Here is a 21958-nt window from a genome sequence, read left to right as displayed (position 1 = left end):
GGTTTGTTTTTTTGCTTATGATATAATTAAATCTCAAAAAAATTAAAATGTAAAGCATTCTAAGAAATAAATGCTGGCGAGGCAAATGCTCTGATGCTCATAAGAATTGAAAGAGTGTCAGAGCATTTATCTCGCTGAGCTATGATAAGAAGCTTTTTCGCGGTATAGTAAAAAGAGCCCAAAATAAGTGCTAATGAGGACCTACTCCGGTCAGAATTTGTTTCATGCACTGAGGAAGTCAGGAGATGTTACACTGGTCATTGGGTTACAAAGTTAGTTAACTACGCATTAATAGTATCACAGTTATGCATTTAAGTTAACTGCTGTTTATTGGAAAATTTGTTTGCAGAAATAATAGTTAAGAATTGACAGTGCTACAGAGTATACTGCAGTGCATGAAAACCTCCTCACTTTTCACCAGAACTCATAAATACTATCGAATTAGAAACTATCATGAGTAAATTAAAAAAAAACACAACAACTAAGAATTGAGTGTTAAGAAAGAACATTTTCATTTTGAATGACTGAACAATGACAAGCAGTGAATATCATTCTTTTTGTAGTGGTGACTTCATAATAACAGACAAATAAAACTGTGTGACACCCCAGAGGTATAGCATAATGGCTCACCCATGGACAGCCTACCCAGGTATTGACCCCAAATATGGAGTTTGAGACCCTGTTTGGGGTCCTGAGCCACAGTTTCAGAAGCTCTGGGTTACAATTATTCTTGGCTCCTTATTTTTGAGTTGACCCATGAAAAACAGAGAGGGTGCTAATTTTGTTTTGAGATAATGCAGCCACTATAGACAGAGGAAAGTATGGAAATATACTGAGAAGCAAAGATGAACTCAGAACTGCAAAGATAGCCTTCTTGACAGCTGTCATAGCCAGAACTTGAGAGCTTTGCCAATGAAAAGCAGCAGGATGAAGAGCACAGTGAAGAGCAGCAGGATCAATATAGATGTTAATGGCAGGGGAAAAGGGACTCACATCATTTTCAATGATACAAATTCATAAGGTTTTACAATAGTCAGAAAACTGCCTGGCTGGGGGTCCCTCAGGACAGGTTTGAGAACCACTAGATTATAGCATTAACAAAAACGGCACCCTTTTCTTCATTTTCAAAATACACATGGATTGAGAATACCCAACATACAGTAAATTACCAAGTCTACTTTTAATGATGATTTCCCAAAGCTGAGTTAGATCCTCTGGGATGATCTTGCAGCATCATGTTAGAGCAAGCGTCACAAGTTACCACACTATAATTAACTGGTTCAGCAAATCTTTGATGTAATAATTGACACCATACATGGCCAATCAGAACTCACTCATATCATATCAAGTTCTCTTGTGACTTCTTTGGAACTTGGCTTCTTCCAGCGGTTCAAGAGACAGACAAGGGGAAAATAAAATAAAAAACCAAAACTGTGAACAATAATTAGAAGTTCAGCATTAGAAAATGTAATGACAGAGGGTATTACTGTATTTCTGAAATGCGTAACAATACACAGTGGTTTTAGATTTCTTTTAAGGGTATTTTATGTTTGACTAATATTTATAGGACTTTGCCACTTGTCAATAATTGTCCTTCTGTAGTATCTAGAAACACTTTAATCCCATGGAACCAGTAGTCACTAGTTCTGCTGCTGCTTTTATTCTTAGTGAGATGCTTAGCTATAAGGTTATTGAACATATTCTGAACATTGAATTTCTTCTTCAGGCTGATGATGAGCTGCCTGGCTGTTGCTGTCGTGTACGCAGTGATGACTTGCATTTCACTTTGAGCATTTAGTACTTTCTTGAGTGCGAAGAGCTTTTTGTTATGATCTTTACGCTGGAGCTACCACCGCCTCCAGAGCCAAAACCACCGGAAGAAGTATTGTATCCTCCAATCCTTCCACCGCCTGTGCTGATGGAGCTCCCGCCAAAGCCCATACCGCTTCCAAAGCCAAGCCCACTTCCTCCTCCTATTCCAGATCCACTGCTAGAGTTGACCACAGCTGGAAGGAAACCCACATAATTAGATCTCGATGTGTATATACCCGACAGGGAATTAAGTCGGTACGGGGTATACAAAACCATTTTTACACAGTTGTGATTTGTGGGATGCATGTTTTGTAACAATGATGAGCAACGCCTGTTTAAACACATTTTCCTTTGAGTACTATTTTTAGGGGGATGGAGTATGAAAAGGATGCAATGAGACTTGAATGTCAACGAAAGCAGCTCCTGATATCAGAAACGGCAAGAGAATTAATGCAAGATACACGAGAGCGGGGAATATACGGGTGCAGGCTATCCATAACCTCTTTTTACATATAAGCTTGATTTCGGCGGGTTATACATGGGTGCAGGTTATACCCATGTGTGGGGTGTACACATGAAAATACGGTGTATATATATGCAGTATAATATTGTTATAACGGATTTCAAGGGACCTGGAAAAACGGTTCGTTATATCCAGAGTCCATTATATCCAGAGTTGCATTTTTAAAAAACTTTATTTAGGGCAACTTGAAACAACGTACAATCAATGAACAACAGTCACCGCACAACCATATCAGCAACATCAAGAACAAAACTCAGCAAAACATTGGTATGGCACGAAACCAGAACACTGTACTGGAAAGAAAAATACTCCGTCATTTTTTTTCTGGGCTGCATCTTGATATTATATCACCGGCATGCCTCGTGCCTTGTAGGTGGAGCCTGCATGTACATTATAGCTGAATAAAATTACAGCTAAAAGCGGCTCTGGGAACCCAAATAATTGTCTGTTATATCTGAAAGTCTGCTATATGTGAGTCCGCTATATCCGATGATTTTCTGTATGTTTATAATGGTGCTCGGCTGGGACCAGCGGACCTCGTCCGCTATGGGCAAGGTTCCATTATAAGCGAGTCTGTTATAACAAGATTATACTGTGTATATATATATATATATATATATATATATATATATATATATATATATATAGGTGTGTGTGTGTGTATATATATATTAATTTAGATAGGTAATCAGTCTAGTAACAGTAGTCAAATATTACTTACAGATGTTGACAGCGCCAATTCCATCCCCTGTAAGCCTGTTGGAGAAAAACATTGAAGGAAATGAAAGATACTATAGTGTTTCAAGAAAATCAATGGGTTTAGCCATCCATACTAAAGGGACAACTGATAAAAATCTCTAGTCTCATCTAATCTGGTCCAGTCCCATCCTTTCTTCTTAACAGACTTACCGGTTTACTTTAACTTCCTATACTTTTCAGAATTCTGATACAGTTCTTTCCCGCCCCCCCTCCCCCAGTACTGTTTTAATGGAGAACATATTACAGTCATTGCTTCCTAAACTGGAAACCATTGCTTAATTTCCCAGTGGAGGTCTTTGAAGACAGATTGAAGGTAAATCAATGTTCAGAACCAACCTGCACTCTTCTCCTTCCAGCAGCTTCCTGTAGGTAGCGATTTCAATGTCCAGAGACAGCTTGACACTCATTACATTCTGGTATTCTCGCAGCAGATTTGCCATGTCCTGTTTGCCCTTCATCAGAGCATCTTCCAGTTCAGCCAGTTTATTCTTCGCATCTTTAATGGCAAGCTCACCACGTTGCTCCGCATCAGCAATATTAGATTGTAAATTGGCATTCTGTAAAATGAAAAGTATAGGTCTTGACTGAAATCTTTAGTTTTTGTTTGACTACTAACTTAAAGCGAATTATCTTTTTGTCAAGTTGAATTCAATAATTCCACCTTGAAGTAACCTGATAACCAGTAGTACTTTCTGTGATAATTGATTTTATTGTCGAACGTGAGTTGGGAGGCGCTGGTGGATGGCAGAGGCGTCGGCCGAAGCGGGAGGGCAGCCGCACGGGGACCCCGAGGGAAGGAAGCCACCACGCTGAAAGGGCTGCAGCACCCACAGGCAGGTAACCACCCCTGGGCCACCATAGCTGAAAGCTCGTTTAGCGAGTCAACACTCGTTTTGCGAGTTAAGGTTTGCGGGAGTGTTTCGCTCGTCTTGCAAAACACTCACAAACCGCGCTACTCGCAAACCGAGGTTTGACTGTATTTATATTTTTGATGGACGTGTTTTGTAATGTATACTCTGTGATAAATTGTTAGAGAATTAATTAAGCACTTACCCCCATTTCTATATATGGTGCCTACGGTTGTGCGCGTGCACAACTTTAATCGTTTAATTGGCCTAGCTCATAATTGATGCTAAGTGGCATAGATTAAAAGTTACATGCAGAACTTGGAAACCGAGATTCTTAAAAAAGTATGCGCCGGTTGCCGTACGCAAATTTGTACAGGGGGCATGACCAGGGACAGATCAGGGGCGGATCAGAGGCGTTCCTACAATTATGAGCATTGTTATACAATGTGCCTGATCTGCACACAACTTAGGTGCAGGCATTTCGGTCTGGTTTTAGCTGACCGAAATGGGTGCACCTAAGTTATATGTTGCACACAGGCGTTAAGCGCAATTCTTTTAAAGGTACGAGGGGGTGCTGAAAGGATCTCAGCCCAACCAACCAGTTTCCTAAATTCTGAGCGTTATTTTGCCACTGTAGCTGAAAAGGGTGTTATCTTATTTTGTTAAGTGCCAATTTGCAGAAACGAAATTCTATGTTTTTTGACATTGTTTCCGATCATTAATTGACGGATGAAAACAAAAACAGAAAACTGTGGATACAGATGTTCTGGAGATAATTTATTATATACTGCCATATAAAAACATGAAAATTCAATTGAAAAAATACAATGCTAAAAAATACAGTGATAAAAATCCAACTGGACCTTTCCTGCATGGGACCACTTTTTGCGCTTTTCAGAGGATCACCTGGGTCTAAACCCTTTAATCCCCCTTGTCCTTCTATCTATACCCTTTTATAACCTATCTCTACCTCTATCTATATACCTCAATCCCCGTATCCTTCAGGAATTTATCCAATCCTTCTTTGAAACCCGGTAGTGTACTCTGTCCTATCACAACCTCCGGAAGCGCATTCCAGGTATCCACCACCCTCTGAATGAAAAAGAATTTCCTAGCATTGGTTCTAAACCTGTCCCCTTTCAATTTCTCTGAGTGCCCCCTTGGCTTTTGTGGTTTGTCACCCCTTTGTTTCTCTGCACCTAAGTGTGCCTAATTTTCGGGAATGCCTATGATCCACCCATGCTCCCCCCCTGGCCATGCTCCCTTTTGAGATTTGAACACTAGAAGTGATGCACATCACTTTACAGAATGTGCCTACCAATTTGTACACGAAACTTCTAATTGGCAGCAGCTAGCGTGAAATATTAGGTGTTAATAACCAATTAGCAGCAACAATTGGTCTTATTGAACAATTAAGGCGTGCACACAAATCGGCTATGCACACTGATTCGCATGCACAACCATGGTGCTATCGAATTTCATGGTTAACATGTGGATAATATATACAAACATACTATTGCGCACATCATTAAGGGATTTAGCAGTAATGTGCCTGTTTCCATGCGTTAAACTGCACATTACCAAATTTTTTCAGTTTTGTCCGTCAGAGGGTGTTTTGAAATTGTGTTTTTTTTTTGTATATATAAGTCTTTTAATTAGTGTATTATTTGCACTTACAAATAGATTGTTTCATTTTATTGTATTTCATTCCCAGCTGTTGTTATAGCCCCTGACGCAATCCTTACGTGGGTGAAACACAGCCAGTGCTGGGATTGCCGTGTGCTTTGGTGAATAAAAACTTTGGCAAGAGATATTGTGTGAGCTGCTATCATTCCCATCATAATGCAGAATTAATGCAGGTTACCTGACTCTGGGCACCCATATTTGGGCACAGAGCCCAGATGCATATGTCAACTAGTCAGTTAGGTGCTAATAACCAATTATTGGCATTAGAGCTAATAGGCCCTCAATTGGTCCTTAATTTGGATTTGCACACACATCTTCCTATGGGCTATTCTATAATGCTGCCTGTCCAAAATATCTCACAGGCAACCCAAAGGAGGCGTGGCTGTGGGAGGGGCATAGGCGAGTCAGGGGCATTCCAAATATTTAGGTGCAGAGTCATAGAACACTGGGGGGTCACACACCCAACTTGCGTGCAAGGATTTCCACCATGTTTCAGGTGGCCTAAGTCCTTGTGCTAATTTAGCTTTTCTAGAATTGTTTCCTGTTTGGGTAGCAACTATGATTTGGGGTGACCAGTTGCAGCACAGGAAGGTGGTGCTATTTTTGGACAATGTAGCGGTGGTGCAAGCTGTAAATGCGCAATCAGCTCATTGTCCGTTGCTGGTGGAGTTACTGCGTCTTATTGTGCTCCGTTGTTTGCAATTAAATATTATTCTGACTGCTCAGCATATTTCCGGCTTGCTTAACGAGATTGCCGATGCTTTATCTCGTTTCCAGTGGGCTCGTTTTCGGGCTTTTGCCCCCATGGCAGACTAAGAACCTACTGTGATGCCGGTGGAGCTGTGGAGCAGAGTGCTGGATTCTTAACAGAGCTGCTGCGGAATAGGCTGGCTGTGAATACTTAAAAATCCTATCGCTCTGGTTGGCGCCATGTTCTGCTCTTTTTGGCGGATCCTGTTTCTGGTGGGATTGTATAGGGCAGATGGGGTACATTTGTCTGCCATTGGGCTTGATATCTTTTTGCGTTCAGTGCAGGATTTGTTGGAGGCCTGTTGTACTGACCCCCAGAGCCACAGCTTTTGTGTGTGTGTGTGTGGGGGGGGGGTGCAGTGACTAGCTAAGCTGTCTCTACATGTGGCAGAAAAAGTATATGTGGGGAAACAATTTTGGATCAGTGTGGCTATGTAACAGATTTGGTGACTAATTTTGTTTCTACTCATGTGCGACACCGCCATGGGTGGCGGCCAGACTCTGCGGCACCGCGAGTCTTGCTGAAAGGGAATTGGGGAATGGGGGAGAATTTTGGAAGAGGAGCTAGTTCAACACCGAGTAGTTCCCAAATTTTGTGACTTAGCTGCACTATATTTTTTGCCACTATATGTGAGTTGGTTATTTGGACAATCTGAACGATGTGCAAATTCCAGTGTTAATCTGCGGGCTGATAACACTGGATGAGCTGGGGGGGGGGAAGGGTTAATTAAATAATAGTAGGTAAGTGCGTAATTGGGAGTTGTTAGACAAGTTAGGTAAGGGGAGAGGGAGTGAAAGCTAGAAGGGTAGGGATAGGTGTAAAGGTAAATGAGTTAGGATTGGTTGGGAAAACGGGCTTTGGGATTGAAGAATTTTGTGAGGAGAATTGGCGGGCAGTGAATCATTAGGGTTTTGGAGGGAGTGTGGGAAGATTAGGTTGGTGGGAAAATTGTCCCTCCCTTCCCTTCCCTCCAATTATGGGTCTGTTTCTTGGCGGGTTTTGAAGGGTGGGGGTGTGGGTAGGTGGGGTTGCCATGGGAATCCACTCTAAGCTTCAGCACCCTGAAGTTGTTGGTTTAAACCTTGCGCTGCTCCTTGTCAGACCATTGGGCACGATGGATCACTGGTCTGATCCAGCAGCGGCAATTCTTATGTTCTTATGGGGGACACCATATAATATACACCTGTTTAAAAGCATATTTCTTTAAAAGCATATACCTGCAGGTCTGGGGGCTACCGATTGCCTATGTCCTGCTGAAGTAGTGTAGAAAAATAGCATATACTATATATCTTGCATGCCTATGATGTAGCTTTTCCTGGTGCATAAGCACATTTATTCCTCTTTCCTTGAACCATTCTTTGCATGTGTCAGTCACTTTCTCCAACGACTGATCCAATGGAATTTCTGTGAACCTCGTTTGCATGCTAAATTTTCTGAGCATCGCTCATCGTCTAGAAATTGGAAATCTTACCGGCACTACAACAGCAAACAGGATTTTAACAGGGACTTTGGAGCATCAGGCCCTCAGTTTTTTGAAACAGTGTACACTTCTCTGAAAGAACGCACATTAAGGCAACGCAAGAAGGGTGCCACTAGCTGGCAATCAGTGGCTTATCTGGAGTGCTGGAACTCGTTCTAAGCTGGGTCGGTTTCTAAGGATGCAAGGGGGGGGGTGGGCGGATTTGGGGCGGTGGGAGGGAGGGAGGTCTGTTTTCTTGCTGTTCTGTTTAAAAATTGAAAATTGTGGACTTTCATGAGAGAGCTTTGTTTGATTGCTTGTTCTCTTGCCTAGCTGTATTTCCTATCTGCTTATTGTTTCTATAGTGTTATTCCCTTTTGGCTTGGTTGCTGATTGTATCTCTTGTGATTGGTTCCTACAATAAAAATATATTCAAAAAAAAAAATAAATAATGGGCCCCTTTTATCAGGCCATGGTAGAGCATTTTAGAGCAGGCCCATGCTAAAACATAGTACCGCGGCTTGATAGAAGGGGACCAATATTTGTTTTTTTAAGGCTTCTGTGACTGCGTCATGATCATTGCGGCAGACAAGCCTTGTCTGAGTAAGTGCAGCTGACATTCCAGCCTTCATGCTGTTCTCCCGAGTGTGCAGCCTGTCTTTATTGAATGGGTTCTCAAACTTGATTGGGGTTTGAGGTGTTTGGTTTCACTGGAGCAGGTTCTGATTGGTCGGTACAGTTTGTAACTCAGGAAGGCAGAAGACTTTGGCAGAAAACTGATGTGGGAAAGTTCACTGCTCACAAACCCCCTCTTTTACTAAAGCACGCTAGCTGATTTAGCGTGCGCTAATCGATTTATTCTATGGATGCATTAGCATTTAGTGAGCATTAATTGTTAGTACGCACTAAATCAGTTAGGACCCCAAATGTATTAACAATATTGTTCCTGTATTGAATGAAGAAAATTCCCATGAATGACACTGTAAATAATACAAGCAAAATTTTTGAGATTATTACACACCCCTAATGGATTGTGGCGGGTGACGCACATCCTACCTGTTTCTTCACATTGTCAATTTCCGATCGCAACCTATGCAGGATACGGTTCAGCTCAGCGATTTCAGTTTTGGTATTTCGGAGATCATCGCCATGTCTGCCAGCATTGACTTGCAGTTCTTCATACTGTAGTGCAAAATCCCCACAAAACAGGCTTTAGCTTTAAAACATATCCATTTATCTATATATATAAAATTATGTATAACATACAAACAAAGCCTAAACAGTAACTAATATAATTATGTACCCTTTTCTACTAAGCATTTCTCCCACAAAGAAAAAGAGAGACAGCCTGTAATTGTAGGATTATATATAGTAGGATTGCAAAACCAACTGCAACTAGGAGGAAGTGAGCATGAAATCCAGACAGTGACTGCCAAGAGCATCAGAAGAACAATAAGTGCCATTATTCCTCAGCCTCTTCCTACATTCCTTACACTGACTGATCCCCATTCTTACACACAGACAGAGATCAGACTCCTCTCTTTTCTCTGCTAAATCCCTTCCTTTTTTGCCTTGATGTACTTAACCTCTGTCTGCCAACTGTTGATTCAAGTTCCTACCGATATAAAAAGAGTTTATGGAAAATGCCAATTAATGAAAATAAAGAGCATTCCTGCACTCCAAATTGGGAGGACAGTGTGGTGCAGTGGTTACAGCTACAGCCTCAGCATCCTGGGGTTGTGGGTTCAAACTAGTGCTGCCCGATTCGCGATTTGAATCGGTTCACCGATTCACTTCGGGTGAATCGATTCGAATCGATTTAAATTTTAAAAAAATCGGCTTCCCGATTCGGACCCTCCCCCTTTGCCCCCTAAAGCAGGAGCAGCAGCGCTGCTCTTGCTGGCCAGCCACTGCCGCATCTGCTTTAGAGGGCAGGAGGGAGGATCAGTCGGGAAGTGCTTCTGTCGGCTTCCCCCCTGGCTTCCCCGAAGGACTGCACATCGCATTCCTCTCTCCCCCCCACCCCCCCGGAAGGCCTCCGTGTTCCCTCTGGCCTCCCCGCAGCGTTTACCTTATAGCTGCAGCCTGCAACAAAGATCGCGGTTACAGCGTCTTTGTAAACTTGCTTTCAGTTGTTTCCTATGCCCCGATCCTGCCTCTGACATCAGAGGAGGGGCAGAGGATAGCAGAGGAAACAGCTGAAAGCAAGTTTAAAAGACACTGTAACCGCGATCTTCGCTGCAGGATGCAGCTATAAGGTAAATGCTGCGGGGAGGCCAGAGGGAACACGGAGGCCTTCCCGGGGGAGGGGGGTGCGCAGTTCTTCGGGGGGGGGGCAGGTCTTCAGGGGGTGGGTTAGGCCTTGGGGGGGGGTGCAGGCCTTCAAGGGGGGAACAGGCCTTTAAGGGGGTACAGGCCTTTAAGAGGGGGTGCAGACCTTTAAGGGGGGGACAGGCCAGGGATGGGGGGACAAGCCTTTAATGGGGGGACAGGCAGGCCTTTAAGGGGGGGGACAGAGAGGGTTTTAAGGGGGGGGCAGGCATTTAAGAGGAGGACAGGCCTTTAAGGGTGGACAGGCCAGAGATGGTGGCATAGGCCTTCAGGGAGGACAGGCAGGCCTTCAAGTGGGGGACAGGCCTTCAGGGATGGGGGAACAGGCCTTCAGGGGGGAGGTGCAGGCCTTCAGGGGGGACAGACCTTCAGGGGAGGGGGGCCCTGATGTAGAAGAACACGGAGGGAAGGAAGGGGGTTCAAAGAGATGTGCATATGCCGGACTTGGGGGGGGGAAGAAATAATGGGTCTAAAAATAGAGGAGAGGGAGAGCGATGATGGACAATGAGATTTAGGGAGGGAAGGAACAAAAAGGGAGAGAAGTTGGACACAAGGAATGGTGTGGGGGATAGAGATACTGGATAGGAGGGTAGTTGGGAAAAGAAAGGGAGAGATGGTGGATCCTGGGGTGGTGAGGAAGGAGGGAGAGATGCTGGATGAAAGGGTGGTTAAGAAAAGGTGGATCTGTGGATAGAGACAAAAAAAAAGAAAGATGCCAGACCTCCGGGAGAGGGAAGGGAAACGGAAGGGGAGGACAGAGATGGCAGATGGATGGTTAGAACGGAGAAAGAAGAAAGAAGGAGACCCTGGCAAGCAAGTTATCAGAAGACAACCAGACCCTGGGACCAACAAGATTTGAATAATGACCAAACAACAAAAGGTAGAAAAACTAATTTTATTTTCCATTTTGTGATTACAAAATGTCAGATTTAAAACGTGTATCCTGCCAGAGCTGGTGTTAGACCACAAACGTGAGCTTAGATTTAAGTGAGAGAGGAAAAGTCTTTTTTGTTTGTTTACACCACAGCGCCGGTGTGGTTAGGAGAAGGCAAAGGGAGTGAAGAGGCTATAAAAGAGGTGAAGAGGCTATAAAATAAACCCATCAGGATGTTTGAAAAAAAAAACACCCAATTGGGCAGGAAAATCGAATCGAATCAAAAAACCAATTCAGTAGGCTGAATCGAATCGAATCAAATTTTTTTTCCCTGAATCGGGCAGCACTAGTTCAAACCCCATGCTGCTCCCTGTGACCCTGGGCAAGTAATTTAATCCTCAACTGCCCCAGGTACATTAGATAGACTGTGAGCCCACCGGGACAGACAGGGAAAATGCTTGAAGTACCTGTATGTAAACTGCTTTGTGTGTGGTTGTAAAACTACAAAAAGGCAGTATACAAGTCCCCAAATTAGGTGCTGCCGTATAAATTATTTGCAGCTGTGTAAGTCATTATAAAGCTGTACATGCTGAGGAGGAACCAGATGCTTTCCAGAGGTGGGGCCTCAAGCTGTACAGATAGGACTAAAGTCTATATATAGTGCAGGAAAAAAATTGGCGCAGAATAAAAATATACTTAACAGTATTCTATAAACTGTGCCTAAAGTTAGGAGCAGTTTATAGTATAAGCATAGTGGCTGGCCCCGGCATTAAAATTTAGGTGCCAACTAAAACCTAGTATAAATGCCCGTGCCTAAATTCTGCACAGATTGGGCACATTCTATAACACTGAGCAATAATTTTTATGACCCACCCATGCCCCTCCCATGGTCATGCCCCCTTTTAAGGTCCACCCATTAGAATTTACATGTACCCACTTGATAGAATACGCATAGAAAGTGGTCCATGTAAATTCTTTTTTTTTTTTTAAATTCTTTATTAATTTTCCAAACTTTAGCGGTGCATTACAAATAATATGACATTAAAAGATTACATAAAATGTACCATAATACAAAGATAGAAAAGAAAACAACCATTTCCCCCACCCACCTCTCAATTATGAATACCTTAAATCATATTATTAGAATTTACATGTACCCACTTGATAGAATACGCTTAGAAAGTTGTCCATGCAAATTCTAATTAGTGTTGATAATTGCTGTTTAGTGGCCAATTATCGGTGCCAGTTGGCTTGTTGGATAAAAAATAAATAGCAGGGTAAAAAATAAGGATTGCCCCATTGCAGAATGCTTCTTTGAGAAGCACAGTGAGAGATTTTCAAATGGGTTTTCCAGTTTTTATTGGGATCGTTTAGGGCTCCTTTTACTAAATGGCGAAAGACGTTTCTACCGTGGGCCAGTGAGTTAAATACTCCGACACCAGTGTGCTAAATGCTCCAACGCTCGTAGGAATTCTATGAGTGTCAGAGCATTTCACTCTCAGGCCCGCAGCAGAAACCTCTACCGCCATTTAGTAAAACCCAGCGTTAATGTTTGCATGATATAAGAATTTGTGACTCCTGATACAGGCGGGTGTCCACTGAAATACAGCTCAGTGTGGAGTCTTGATTTGATTAAACTTTGCATTGGATGAAAAAGAGTCTTGATTAAACTTTATATCGGCTGGAAGACGTTGTGTCAGACCACTATTCCTATGCTTTTGGTGGATGGGAAAATATTTTTAATGTTTAATTTTGAGTGCAATTTTCAAATATGTTGATGGGGGGTGATATATATATTTGTCATAGATTATAATCTTGATTGATTTTAAGTGTTATTATACTGTAATATGATAGTATAATAGGTTGCACTTATTTTGGGCTTCAAAATGAATAAAGATATATATATATATATAAAGAATTAGTTGCACACACAGTGTGGGTGCATGGCCAAATTTGTGCATGCAATTTTAGTTGCCCTATATAGAATTCGGGAGATAGTATTGATATTCTGCTATCTGGATGACTTTTCTGCATGAACAGCTGTCCTAAGTTTAACTAAGTAACTTAAGCATTTAAGTTTTCTGATCCAACTTATAAGGACAGCCTGGCTGAAAGCCTGCTTAAGGATATCCAGATAACTAACTAACTATCTTTATACTACTACTACTATCCATTCAGTCGTGTCTGACCCTTGGATACTCTGTAGGCCAGTCCTGGCCATGCTTCTCTGTTTTCCATGGCTTCTTTCAATTGCTTGATGTTCATTCCCATGTCATTCTTGATGGAATCCAGCCAGCGCCTCCTTTTCTAGTGAATTTGCCCTCATCACATGTCCAAAACAGACCAGTTTCTGTCTGGTAATCTTGTCTTCCAGGGGCAACTCTGGGTTTGTATGATCAACATCTTTGTTGGTGATCCTAGCTGTTCATGGGATTCGTAGAAGTCTTCTCCAGCACCACAGCTCGAAGGCGTCGATTCCAGCTGCTGCAGATATCTTCATGCGGTGCCGTTAAATATCAGTATCTGTATTTCTTCCAAAAAAACATCTGTCTTTCCTTTGACCATTGCAAGGACATTTGAGGAAGGAAATATATGAGCTGCTAATGCTAGTATCATGTACGTATACTTTCTTTTGGTTGGTTTAACTCAGCGTATCGCAAACTGTGTGCATACTAGTGTGCCGCGGCAGATTCCAGGTGTGTCATGAGATGTCAGCGAGAAGGAGAGGCGCCGCTCCTTGCAGGACATACCTCTCACGGTGAGAGATACATCCTGTAGTCAGTCATCCTGCACCAGCGCCTCTCCTCCTTGCTGGCGCCTCTGCTCCTTCTTCTCATCTCTCCTGCAGCGTCCTCCCACCGGCGGTAATAGGAGGCTCAGGGCCGCGGCTGGAGGACATCCGCACATGCATGGACATTGATGGAATGACATCACACATGCATGTGACATCATCGCATCAACGTCTGCGCATTTCTGGGTGCCCTCCAGCCGCAGCTCCAAGGTTAGTGTGCCACGGCTTTAAAAGTCTGCAACACACTGGTCTAACACAAGGTATCCTAATATCCTAAGTATCCTTTCAGAGCAACATAAGCTCTTGAGATCTCATGGATCCCTCTTCAGATGTTTCTTTTAAGGATTCTTCCTGTGAAACTCTAGTGCCAGATCACTCACCTTAGTTTGGTACCAAGATTCAGCCTCAGCTCTGCTCCGGTTAGCGATGTCTTCATATTGAGCCTTCACTTCAGCGATGATGCTGTCCAGATCCAGGTTTCTGTTGTTGTCCATGGACAGAATGACTGAGGTGTCTGAGATCTGTGACTGCATCTGCTGTAGCTCCTGTAAATTATGAAAACAGTATTAATTGGCATGTCTATGAGGGCTAAGAGCCAAATATCTTCCAAAAATAATAAACTCTTGCTTATTTTAACAGGAGTCGCCATACAACAAATAACATGCAATTGGAAAAATTGGAGTAGATTAAACTATCGTTTTTGGTGGAATTCAGTGTGTCAAATTTATAAAATGGAAAGAACATTAGCTCTTCAGAAAGGGAATTCTAATAAATTTCAAGATGTGTGGGAGCCATCAACAAATTATTGCAATGCAATGAATAAGTATTATTTCACTGGTTAGTACAAATGAAATAATGGGGAGGGGGGGTAATTTTTTGAAATTTCACTTGGTGCTTTGAATGAAAGGAATGTCTTTATTATATGATATGTGTGTTATGATATGTTGAAGAGTGGGGAGGCAAAGGGATAAATTATATTGAATATGAATAATTATAGAATTTCAAGTGATGTATTTAAGTTAAAATGATGTTACTTTTTGTTACACTTGATGTAAATTATAAAAATGAATAAAGAATATAAAAAAAAATGAAAAAGAATATTTTAAAAAAATGAAAGCAATGGCCACAAAATTGCCATAGGTTTCACACTCAAATTCCTATAGGTTTAGACTTCCTTGACAAAGTTGTTTCTCGTTCCGAAGAGGATGGGATGGGCACAACTTATCAATGTTTCAGCTGATATTTAGCTTACAGTGGTCAAAACTAGTCCCGGATATTGAGTGCTGACAGTTAGCCAGGACTGAATATCAGTGTCGTTGTCATTGCCTAGAAGTTAAGCAGGTATATTCAGTGCTGTATCCACATAGCTAAATGGACATAGCTAGGACTGCTTTTTCTGTAGTCCAGCCAGTGGCATAGTGAAGCAGGTTGGTGCTGGGGTGGTGGCATCTGGCATCACTGCACCGTGCGCCCCCCCCCCCTCTCCACTCTTCCCCGTCACTTGAGCGCCTGCCCTCACGAACCTCTTGAAATGTCCGCCGGTGCGAGCAGCACCTTCCATTCACTGCCCGCACCTGCCTCAGCTCTCTTCTGACACCACGTCCTGGTCAATCGGCCAGGAAGTGATGTCAGAAGGGAGCTGAAGCTGGCATGAGCAGCAAGTGGAAGATGCTGTTTTCACCGGTGAACATTTAAAGAGGTACACAGGAGGCGGAGAGGAGGAGAGGCACCGGCACCCCCAACGAAGACAGCGCCTGGGGTAATCCCCCCCTTACTATGACATTGGGTACAACATACCTGGTCAGTTATCTGGGCATCAATATTGAATATCCATGGTGTCTGTATAATTTCCTAGACCACACTGACTCTGCCCCTGGACTGTTCAAATACTGACCAGAAAGTACTGCAGTGGTGTCTGCTAATATTCAGCAGCACTGTCTGACCAGTGTGATTTAATCAGGCGGGAATCTGTCCTGCCCTGTTAAATAATTTTGAAATTCAGGCCATTGTTATTTGCAAAATGATCAAGAATTTTGGGGGGGAAACAATCAGAAGTGTTTCAATTTGAAGCAAATTAGATGCAGAAACCAAAATGAAATCTGAACCATCACTAATTTAATTGTACCACAGCTGAATCCAAAAGTCTCCTGTCTCCTCAATAAAGATGTGCATTTGTTTAAAATGACCTGGGAAATTTTAATACTTCAGGGCACATAAGTGCACAATCAGGAATGAGTGTATAGTATTTCCCAAAAGTGCACACTCTTTCAAAGGATTGTGTAATCTTTCTAAAAGAGTTCACACTACTATGTAGCTCCCAAAATGAAAATTATTTAAAAATCCCAAGCAAAATGAAAATTCCTATAAACAATCTGGAAAACTAAACCAAGTGAAACTGTTTGGAGTGACACCCCTACCTCTCAGGATCCAGAGCCTCATATGTTTTCTGAAAGAAAAAAGTATAAAACTGGGAAGATAATTACCGCATCATAAAAATTTCTTAGGAAATTAAGCTCATCTGTCAAGGCATCCACCTTACACCCCAAATCCACCTTGTTCAAATAGGCAGCATCCACGTCCTGAAACATAGTGGGATGTATTAGCACAGATGTATAATCCAGATTTAAACACTGGTGTTAACAATGCAGTTGCTCAGTGAAAGACAAAGTTGTCTTTCACTCTCAATATTTTATGAAAAAAGGACTCAAGATTATTGAGATTTTAAATTGTAGTGGTATAAAGTCTTGTGTTAATGTATCTGTTTCTTCTTTTATTTCCATTAATAAACCAAAAAAGTCCCACAAATAAAAAATAAAACAAATTTTAAAATCCCCCAAATAATACATTTTTTTTTGTTACACTAGTTAAATGCATTTTCCTCAGATTCTAGATATGGCGTTCAAAACTATGTATACACAGTTTAATTGAGTAATGAGCCAATCAGCATGGCTAATTGGGCATTAATAATCAATTATCAGTGCCAATTGACAATAATTAGAATTTATGCACACATCTTGTTAGGTGCAATGATAAATTTATATGTGCAGATCTGAAAACAGGGCGTGACCATGTGAAGAGCATGGGTGGATTATGGGAGTTTCAAGAATTTGCGTGCACTGTTACAGAATATGACAGATCCACGCCTAATTTAGTCATGAGGATTTATACTTGGTTGCAGTTGGTACGAGGGGCCGCTGAAAAGTTCTCAGGCCAACCAATTAATTGGTGCAGTCTCCATCGAGGGCTAAAGACTAGTCCAGCGAATTTCCACTTTTTCCGTTCTGTATCAGAATGAAAAAAAAAAAAGGAAAATCGCTGGACTAAGTCTATAGCCCTCAATGGAGACTGCCCCAATGTTGTTGGTTGGCTTGAGAACTTTTCAGCGGCCCCTCGTATAAATCCTTGTGCCTAGCAGTTAGGCGTGGATCCCAGTGCTAAGGGCTACTAATAATGGTGCCCAACTTGGAGTGCTGTTTTGGCACCGATATTTTGGTGCCATATTTAGAATTTGGTTCTTTGGGGTGAGCAGAAGGTAACAAGTAGTGGAATTTTATGGTTTGTAATGTATAAGAAATCCAAATCTTTGTTATGTCCTTTCTTCTTAGTTTCAAAGATTCTAATCATTTTAACTTCAAAAGCCTATTTTATATTCCAGGTTATTCTTGATGTACACCAACTTGGGTGTACAAAAAGGCAGGAAATAAATCCCAAGAAATCAATCAACTAGATGCTATCACCTTCTTGAGCACCACAAACTCATTTTCCGCAGCTGTACGCTTGTTGATATCATCTTCATACCTGTTTGGAATAGAATAGGCTGAGTTTACGAGTGAATTCCAATCTGCATGACAGATATGACAGCTGCCATTCTCAAATAAAAGCATAATGCACTTACAGGCTCACTGCCAAAGTTAGCACATGTTGCAAGATATCTGATAAGCTACAGCACTTTTGCTAGACTGAATAAACTATAAAAGCAGTTTAAAAATGAAAAGAGATGCTTTCATCAAGCAAAATTAATAGAGGCGGGTGGCCTCTATTGACTAACCAATTTATTGAGGCATGAGCTTTCGAGGACCACAGTGCCACCTGCCTCTGTCATTTTTGTTACACCAGATGAACATGGCTATCCCTACTATGAACAGATGAACTGTGGCTACCTATTATTTATCATTTCTATAGGGCTGAAAGGCGTACGCAGTGCTGTATATTTAACATGTAATAGATGGGCCCTGCTCAGAAGAGCTTACAATCTAATTTGGACAGACAGGACATATAGATATGGGGAACTTCTTGCAGAGGGAGGAGGAGATATGCTGCAACAAAAAAAAACAACACATGTCCCTCCCTGTAAAGTTTCTTTTTCTGTTGCTAATTCCTTTGTTGAGCAGCTGTCTCTTTAATTTCATTGAAATATTTACATTCCAAATTTAGAAATCAAAACTGAAGTAGAACGATACAAATTACCTGCATCAACATAGCATATAATGTTTAACACATATAATAGTTTTAGATTGCTTTGATGATAACCTCTTCTCTTCACTGCGTTTAAGCCCTAACCTTACCAACTGGTAAAGCACCACATTTATCATTCGTCCTTTACCTTCGCTGCCCTGTCATCCCTTTGTATTTCCTACATGAGCAGCTTATAATGATGCACCGTTTTGTCTACTGTGTCTGTTAGACTGTAAGCTCTTTTGAGCAGGGTCCTTCTCTTGCATGTTTAATGTACAGTGCTGCGTGCATCTGGTAGCACTATAGAAATAATAAATAGTAGTACACTTCTCCCTCCATATTCGCGGTTTCAGCATTCGCGGTTTCAATTATTCACGGTTTGTAGCTTGCTGGCTCCTCCCCCCCCAAATTACATCAGCTTGCATAGAGAAATCGCTGATTCCAAGCATTTACAGAGAAAATCGCTGATTCCCAGCACTTTGTTCACGGTGTTTTGCCTCTCCTTCAGGAACAGGCCAGGTCTCCCACCATGTTATTCGCGGTTTCACCATATTCACGATGGTTTTTAATAGAAAACAGCAAATAACATATAAAAAAGTTATTCGCGGTTTTTCAGTATTTGCGGTTCTGTTAATCCCCTATCACAGCGAATACGGAGGGAGAAGTGTAGGAGCATAAAACGATAATTTTAAAAGCCATGTCTTATGTATCATTAAGTGATGTCTTAAATATAAAATGTATTTAATTTGTATTGCACTTATTGAAAATGAATAAAGAATTTTTTTTTAAAAAACCACATTTGAAATACAGTACACGTGTGCATGTAAAAGAACCTAGAACATGTGTGTTAGTGCATAAATTTTCAGGGTATTTTCCAAACCAAAGTATGTGCATGCATTTATATTCTAAATCTGTCAGCACTTAACCAGGGTGGAGGGTAGATGGAGGATAATAAGATTTGGGAATTATATTCTTCCCCTACTCATGCATGTGCTGAGGTATAACATGGAATTACCCCCATTGTAACAGTTTTTCCTGTCCTGTAGGTCTAATATTATGAGTATCTTCCTGCACTGTGAGAATACTGGCTAGATATTGTGCTTGCCTTGAATCTTTGCTTGATTACACAAGCCACGCAATGCAGATTTGTGGTTGTGATTTCCCTAAGAAAAGCACAAGACATCAATCCAGGCACACAATAGGATAAGACCAGGACTAGAGCTGTTTATCTGTAACTTCTTCTGAGCTCTTTGGGGATAATGGGATAGAAAATGATTTAAATTAAATAAATAAATAGGGCCTAACTACCCTTCAGAAATAGAGCTTCTGTGGATTATGGTGATGACATTAGAAAATACAAATTTCATGGAGCATAATGCAACTTCAAAGATGCCTTTCATGAGGAAACGTTTTTATGAATAACCTGCAATACCTGCTCATAGTAACAGGGGGAGGGTGTGGCACAGCGGTTAAAGCTACAGCCTCAGCCCCCCTGAGGCTGTGGGTTCAAATCCACACTGCTCCTTGTGACCCTGGGCAAGCCACTCAATCCCCCCCCCCCCCATTGCCCCAGGTACATTAGATTGTGAGCTTACCAGGACAGACAGGGAAAAATGCATGAGGACCTGAATAAATTTCACATAAACTGTTCTGAGCTCCCATGGGAGAGCAGTATAGAAAATTGAATAACTAAATAATAATATTTCTAAGTCTTTCATTTTCACAGTTCTGCAAGAACATTCAAAAATGCAACCTGAGCAGCCAGTAGTGTGACCCTGTCAGCAGTTACGACACTGCTGCATTTATGCTGTATCTCGCTAAAGTCGGTGGGGTATTTTGTTTGTTTGGTTGTTTTTTGCACTTACTTGTTCTTCCAGTCCTCAACGCTGTCTTGCATGTTCCTCAGTTCTGCCTCCAGTCGAATTCTATCATTTCCTAAGTTATCTAGCTGTCTCCGCAGGTTGTTTATATAAACTTCAAACATGGGCTCAGTACTGGCTTTGGTTGTTTTGTGCCCCTGCTGCTGTAAGAGGTTCCATTTTGTCTCCAGCACCTTGTTCTGTTGCTCTAAGAACCGGACCTACATTCCAACGGAAAAAGAAAATACCAGTAAACTATCAAAAAATTCAGTGAAAGCATCTACCTGCAAAGTAATATCACCAGTTATGGGGCTTACATTTGGAGGGGAAAATATTTTTTATGGGATTCATATACCATTGGTTGCAAAAATATATATAAAGTGCAGGACAACTTCAAAACAAGAAAACTCAACAGTGTATTTAATAGTAGAATACAGATTTTTAAGGTTCAATTTTAAAGCATATAGACTTACAAAGCTGCATATGTTATTATGCAACTTTCTAAGTCTATGTGCTTTAAAAATTAGCACCATAACGATCTTTGCTAATACTATCGGTTGATTAATACCGATAAAAGAAACATCTTCTGACATCTATGAAAATACGCAAGCAGCGCACCCATTTTCTGGAAAGAGATACTTTCATGAACTCACCTTGTCAATAAAGCCGGCAAATTTGTTGTTGAGCGTTTTAATCTGCTCCCGTTCTTCCGTCCGTATCCTCTGAATGGCAGGATCGATCTCCACGTTGAGCGGAGCCAAGAGGCTCTGGTTGATGGTGACTTCTTTGATGCCCCCAGGAGGGCATACAGGAAACCCTGAACTGCCGCCGAACGATCCCCCAAAGGATCCCCCAGCTCCACCCCACCCCAACCCACCAGCAGCTACTCCAGATCCGTACCGTGATCCCATGCCTCCACCAACAGAAATTCTGGTATTTGCTCCTACATTGTGAAGACTTCTACTGCCATAGCTCTGAGCACCGCCACCAACATGTCTAAAGCTTCCTCCTCCTCCTCCTCCTCCTCCAGATCGAGACATGGACACTGAACTGTAGCTGGTTCGGGTGCCTGGAATAATTGCAGAAGAGGCACTGTAGCCCTTCCTGGTGCTTCCAGAAGTCGACTGGTGATAGAAAGACATGGTAGCCACAGAATTAGAAAAAGTATTGCTTGTGTGGAGCCCGGAGAGGAGGAGAATGAATTTCTTGGGGTCGGACCTTTCCCTTTTATCTGTCTGGGGAGATGGGTTTGGTCACAGAGGTTGTACCTAGTATAAATTATCATGATGCTTTTACAGGCAGGTTTGGCATGCCTTGTAGCAATCTAAACACTGAGCTCATCGGAAATAAACCAATGGTGTGATCCGAAACGCAAGCATTTGCATTTCTGGCAGCCCTGAGTTACTTGGAATACATTGGTACTTTCTTGCCTCCAGTTTTCTGACCCTGGTTTGCAGACAATAAGGCATCTTTGTAAGTTTCAGTGGTGTGCTAACAATTTTTGTCGACAAAAGGGAACAAGTTGCTGCAATAACTCCCTTCAAAGTTGCTTATCCAACATCAATAACTCTTTGTGCCAAGAACTCCATCCTCTGGAGCATGCTATATTACGATCCACATTCCACAGCCTGAACAGTTTGAATTTGGTTGGGACATACGCGATGGGCTTGTCTCTCTGCTGATCATTTCACAAGTCACCCTCTTGTCATCCTGACTTTCAGAGAATTAAGTGGACAGCTGGAATTTCTGCAAACTGGGAACATTTAGCTATTAAGCAACTATTTTATTCTTGTTTTTATTAACATGTATC

At 41.9% G+C, this 21958-nt stretch overlaps 1 protein-coding gene across 1 annotated transcript; it reads right to left on the bottom strand.

Moving 5' to 3' along the window:
• Positions 1-306: 306 nt before the first annotated feature.
• LOC117357049 (keratin, type II cytoskeletal 6B-like) lies at positions 307-21399 on the bottom strand. Its single transcript, XM_033937197.1, has 9 exons — positions 20802-21399; positions 20155-20369; positions 17572-17632; positions 16318-16413; positions 14215-14379; positions 8895-9020; positions 3431-3651; positions 3057-3091; positions 307-2006 (listed from the first exon to the last, which is right to left on the bottom strand). Exons 1-9 carry the CDS (start codon positions 21288-21290, stop codon positions 1795-1797), a joined length of 1620 nt encoding a protein of 539 aa, XP_033793088.1. The 5' UTR covers positions 21291-21399; the 3' UTR covers positions 307-1794.
• Between the last annotated feature and the right edge of the window lie 559 nt (positions 21400-21958).

This window comes from Geotrypetes seraphini, chromosome 3 (genome assembly GCF_902459505.1).
Source record: "Geotrypetes seraphini chromosome 3, aGeoSer1.1, whole genome shotgun sequence".
NCBI classification, from domain to species: Eukaryota; Metazoa; Chordata; class Amphibia; order Gymnophiona; family Dermophiidae; genus Geotrypetes; species Geotrypetes seraphini.
Note: the sequence above shows the minus strand (reverse complement) of the source record. Positions and strands in the feature narration are given on the sequence as shown.

What these genes read in the sequence shown, in the direction of transcription:
- LOC117357049 (XM_033937197.1), bottom strand. Translation starts at nt 21,290, where the DNA reads ATGTCTTTCTATCACCAGTCGACTTCTGGAAGCACCAGGAAGGGCTAC. An exon ending in TTGCCGGCTTTATTGACAAG is followed by an intron (nt 20,370 to 20,801) that starts GTGAGTTCATGA and finishes GTTGGAATGTAG; the next exon opens with GTCCGGTTCTTAGAGCAACA. An exon ending in AATTGGCGCTGTCAACATCT is followed by an intron (nt 2,007 to 3,056) that starts GTAAGTAATATT and finishes GTTTCCTTCCAG; the next exon opens with CTGTGGTCAACTCTAGCAGT.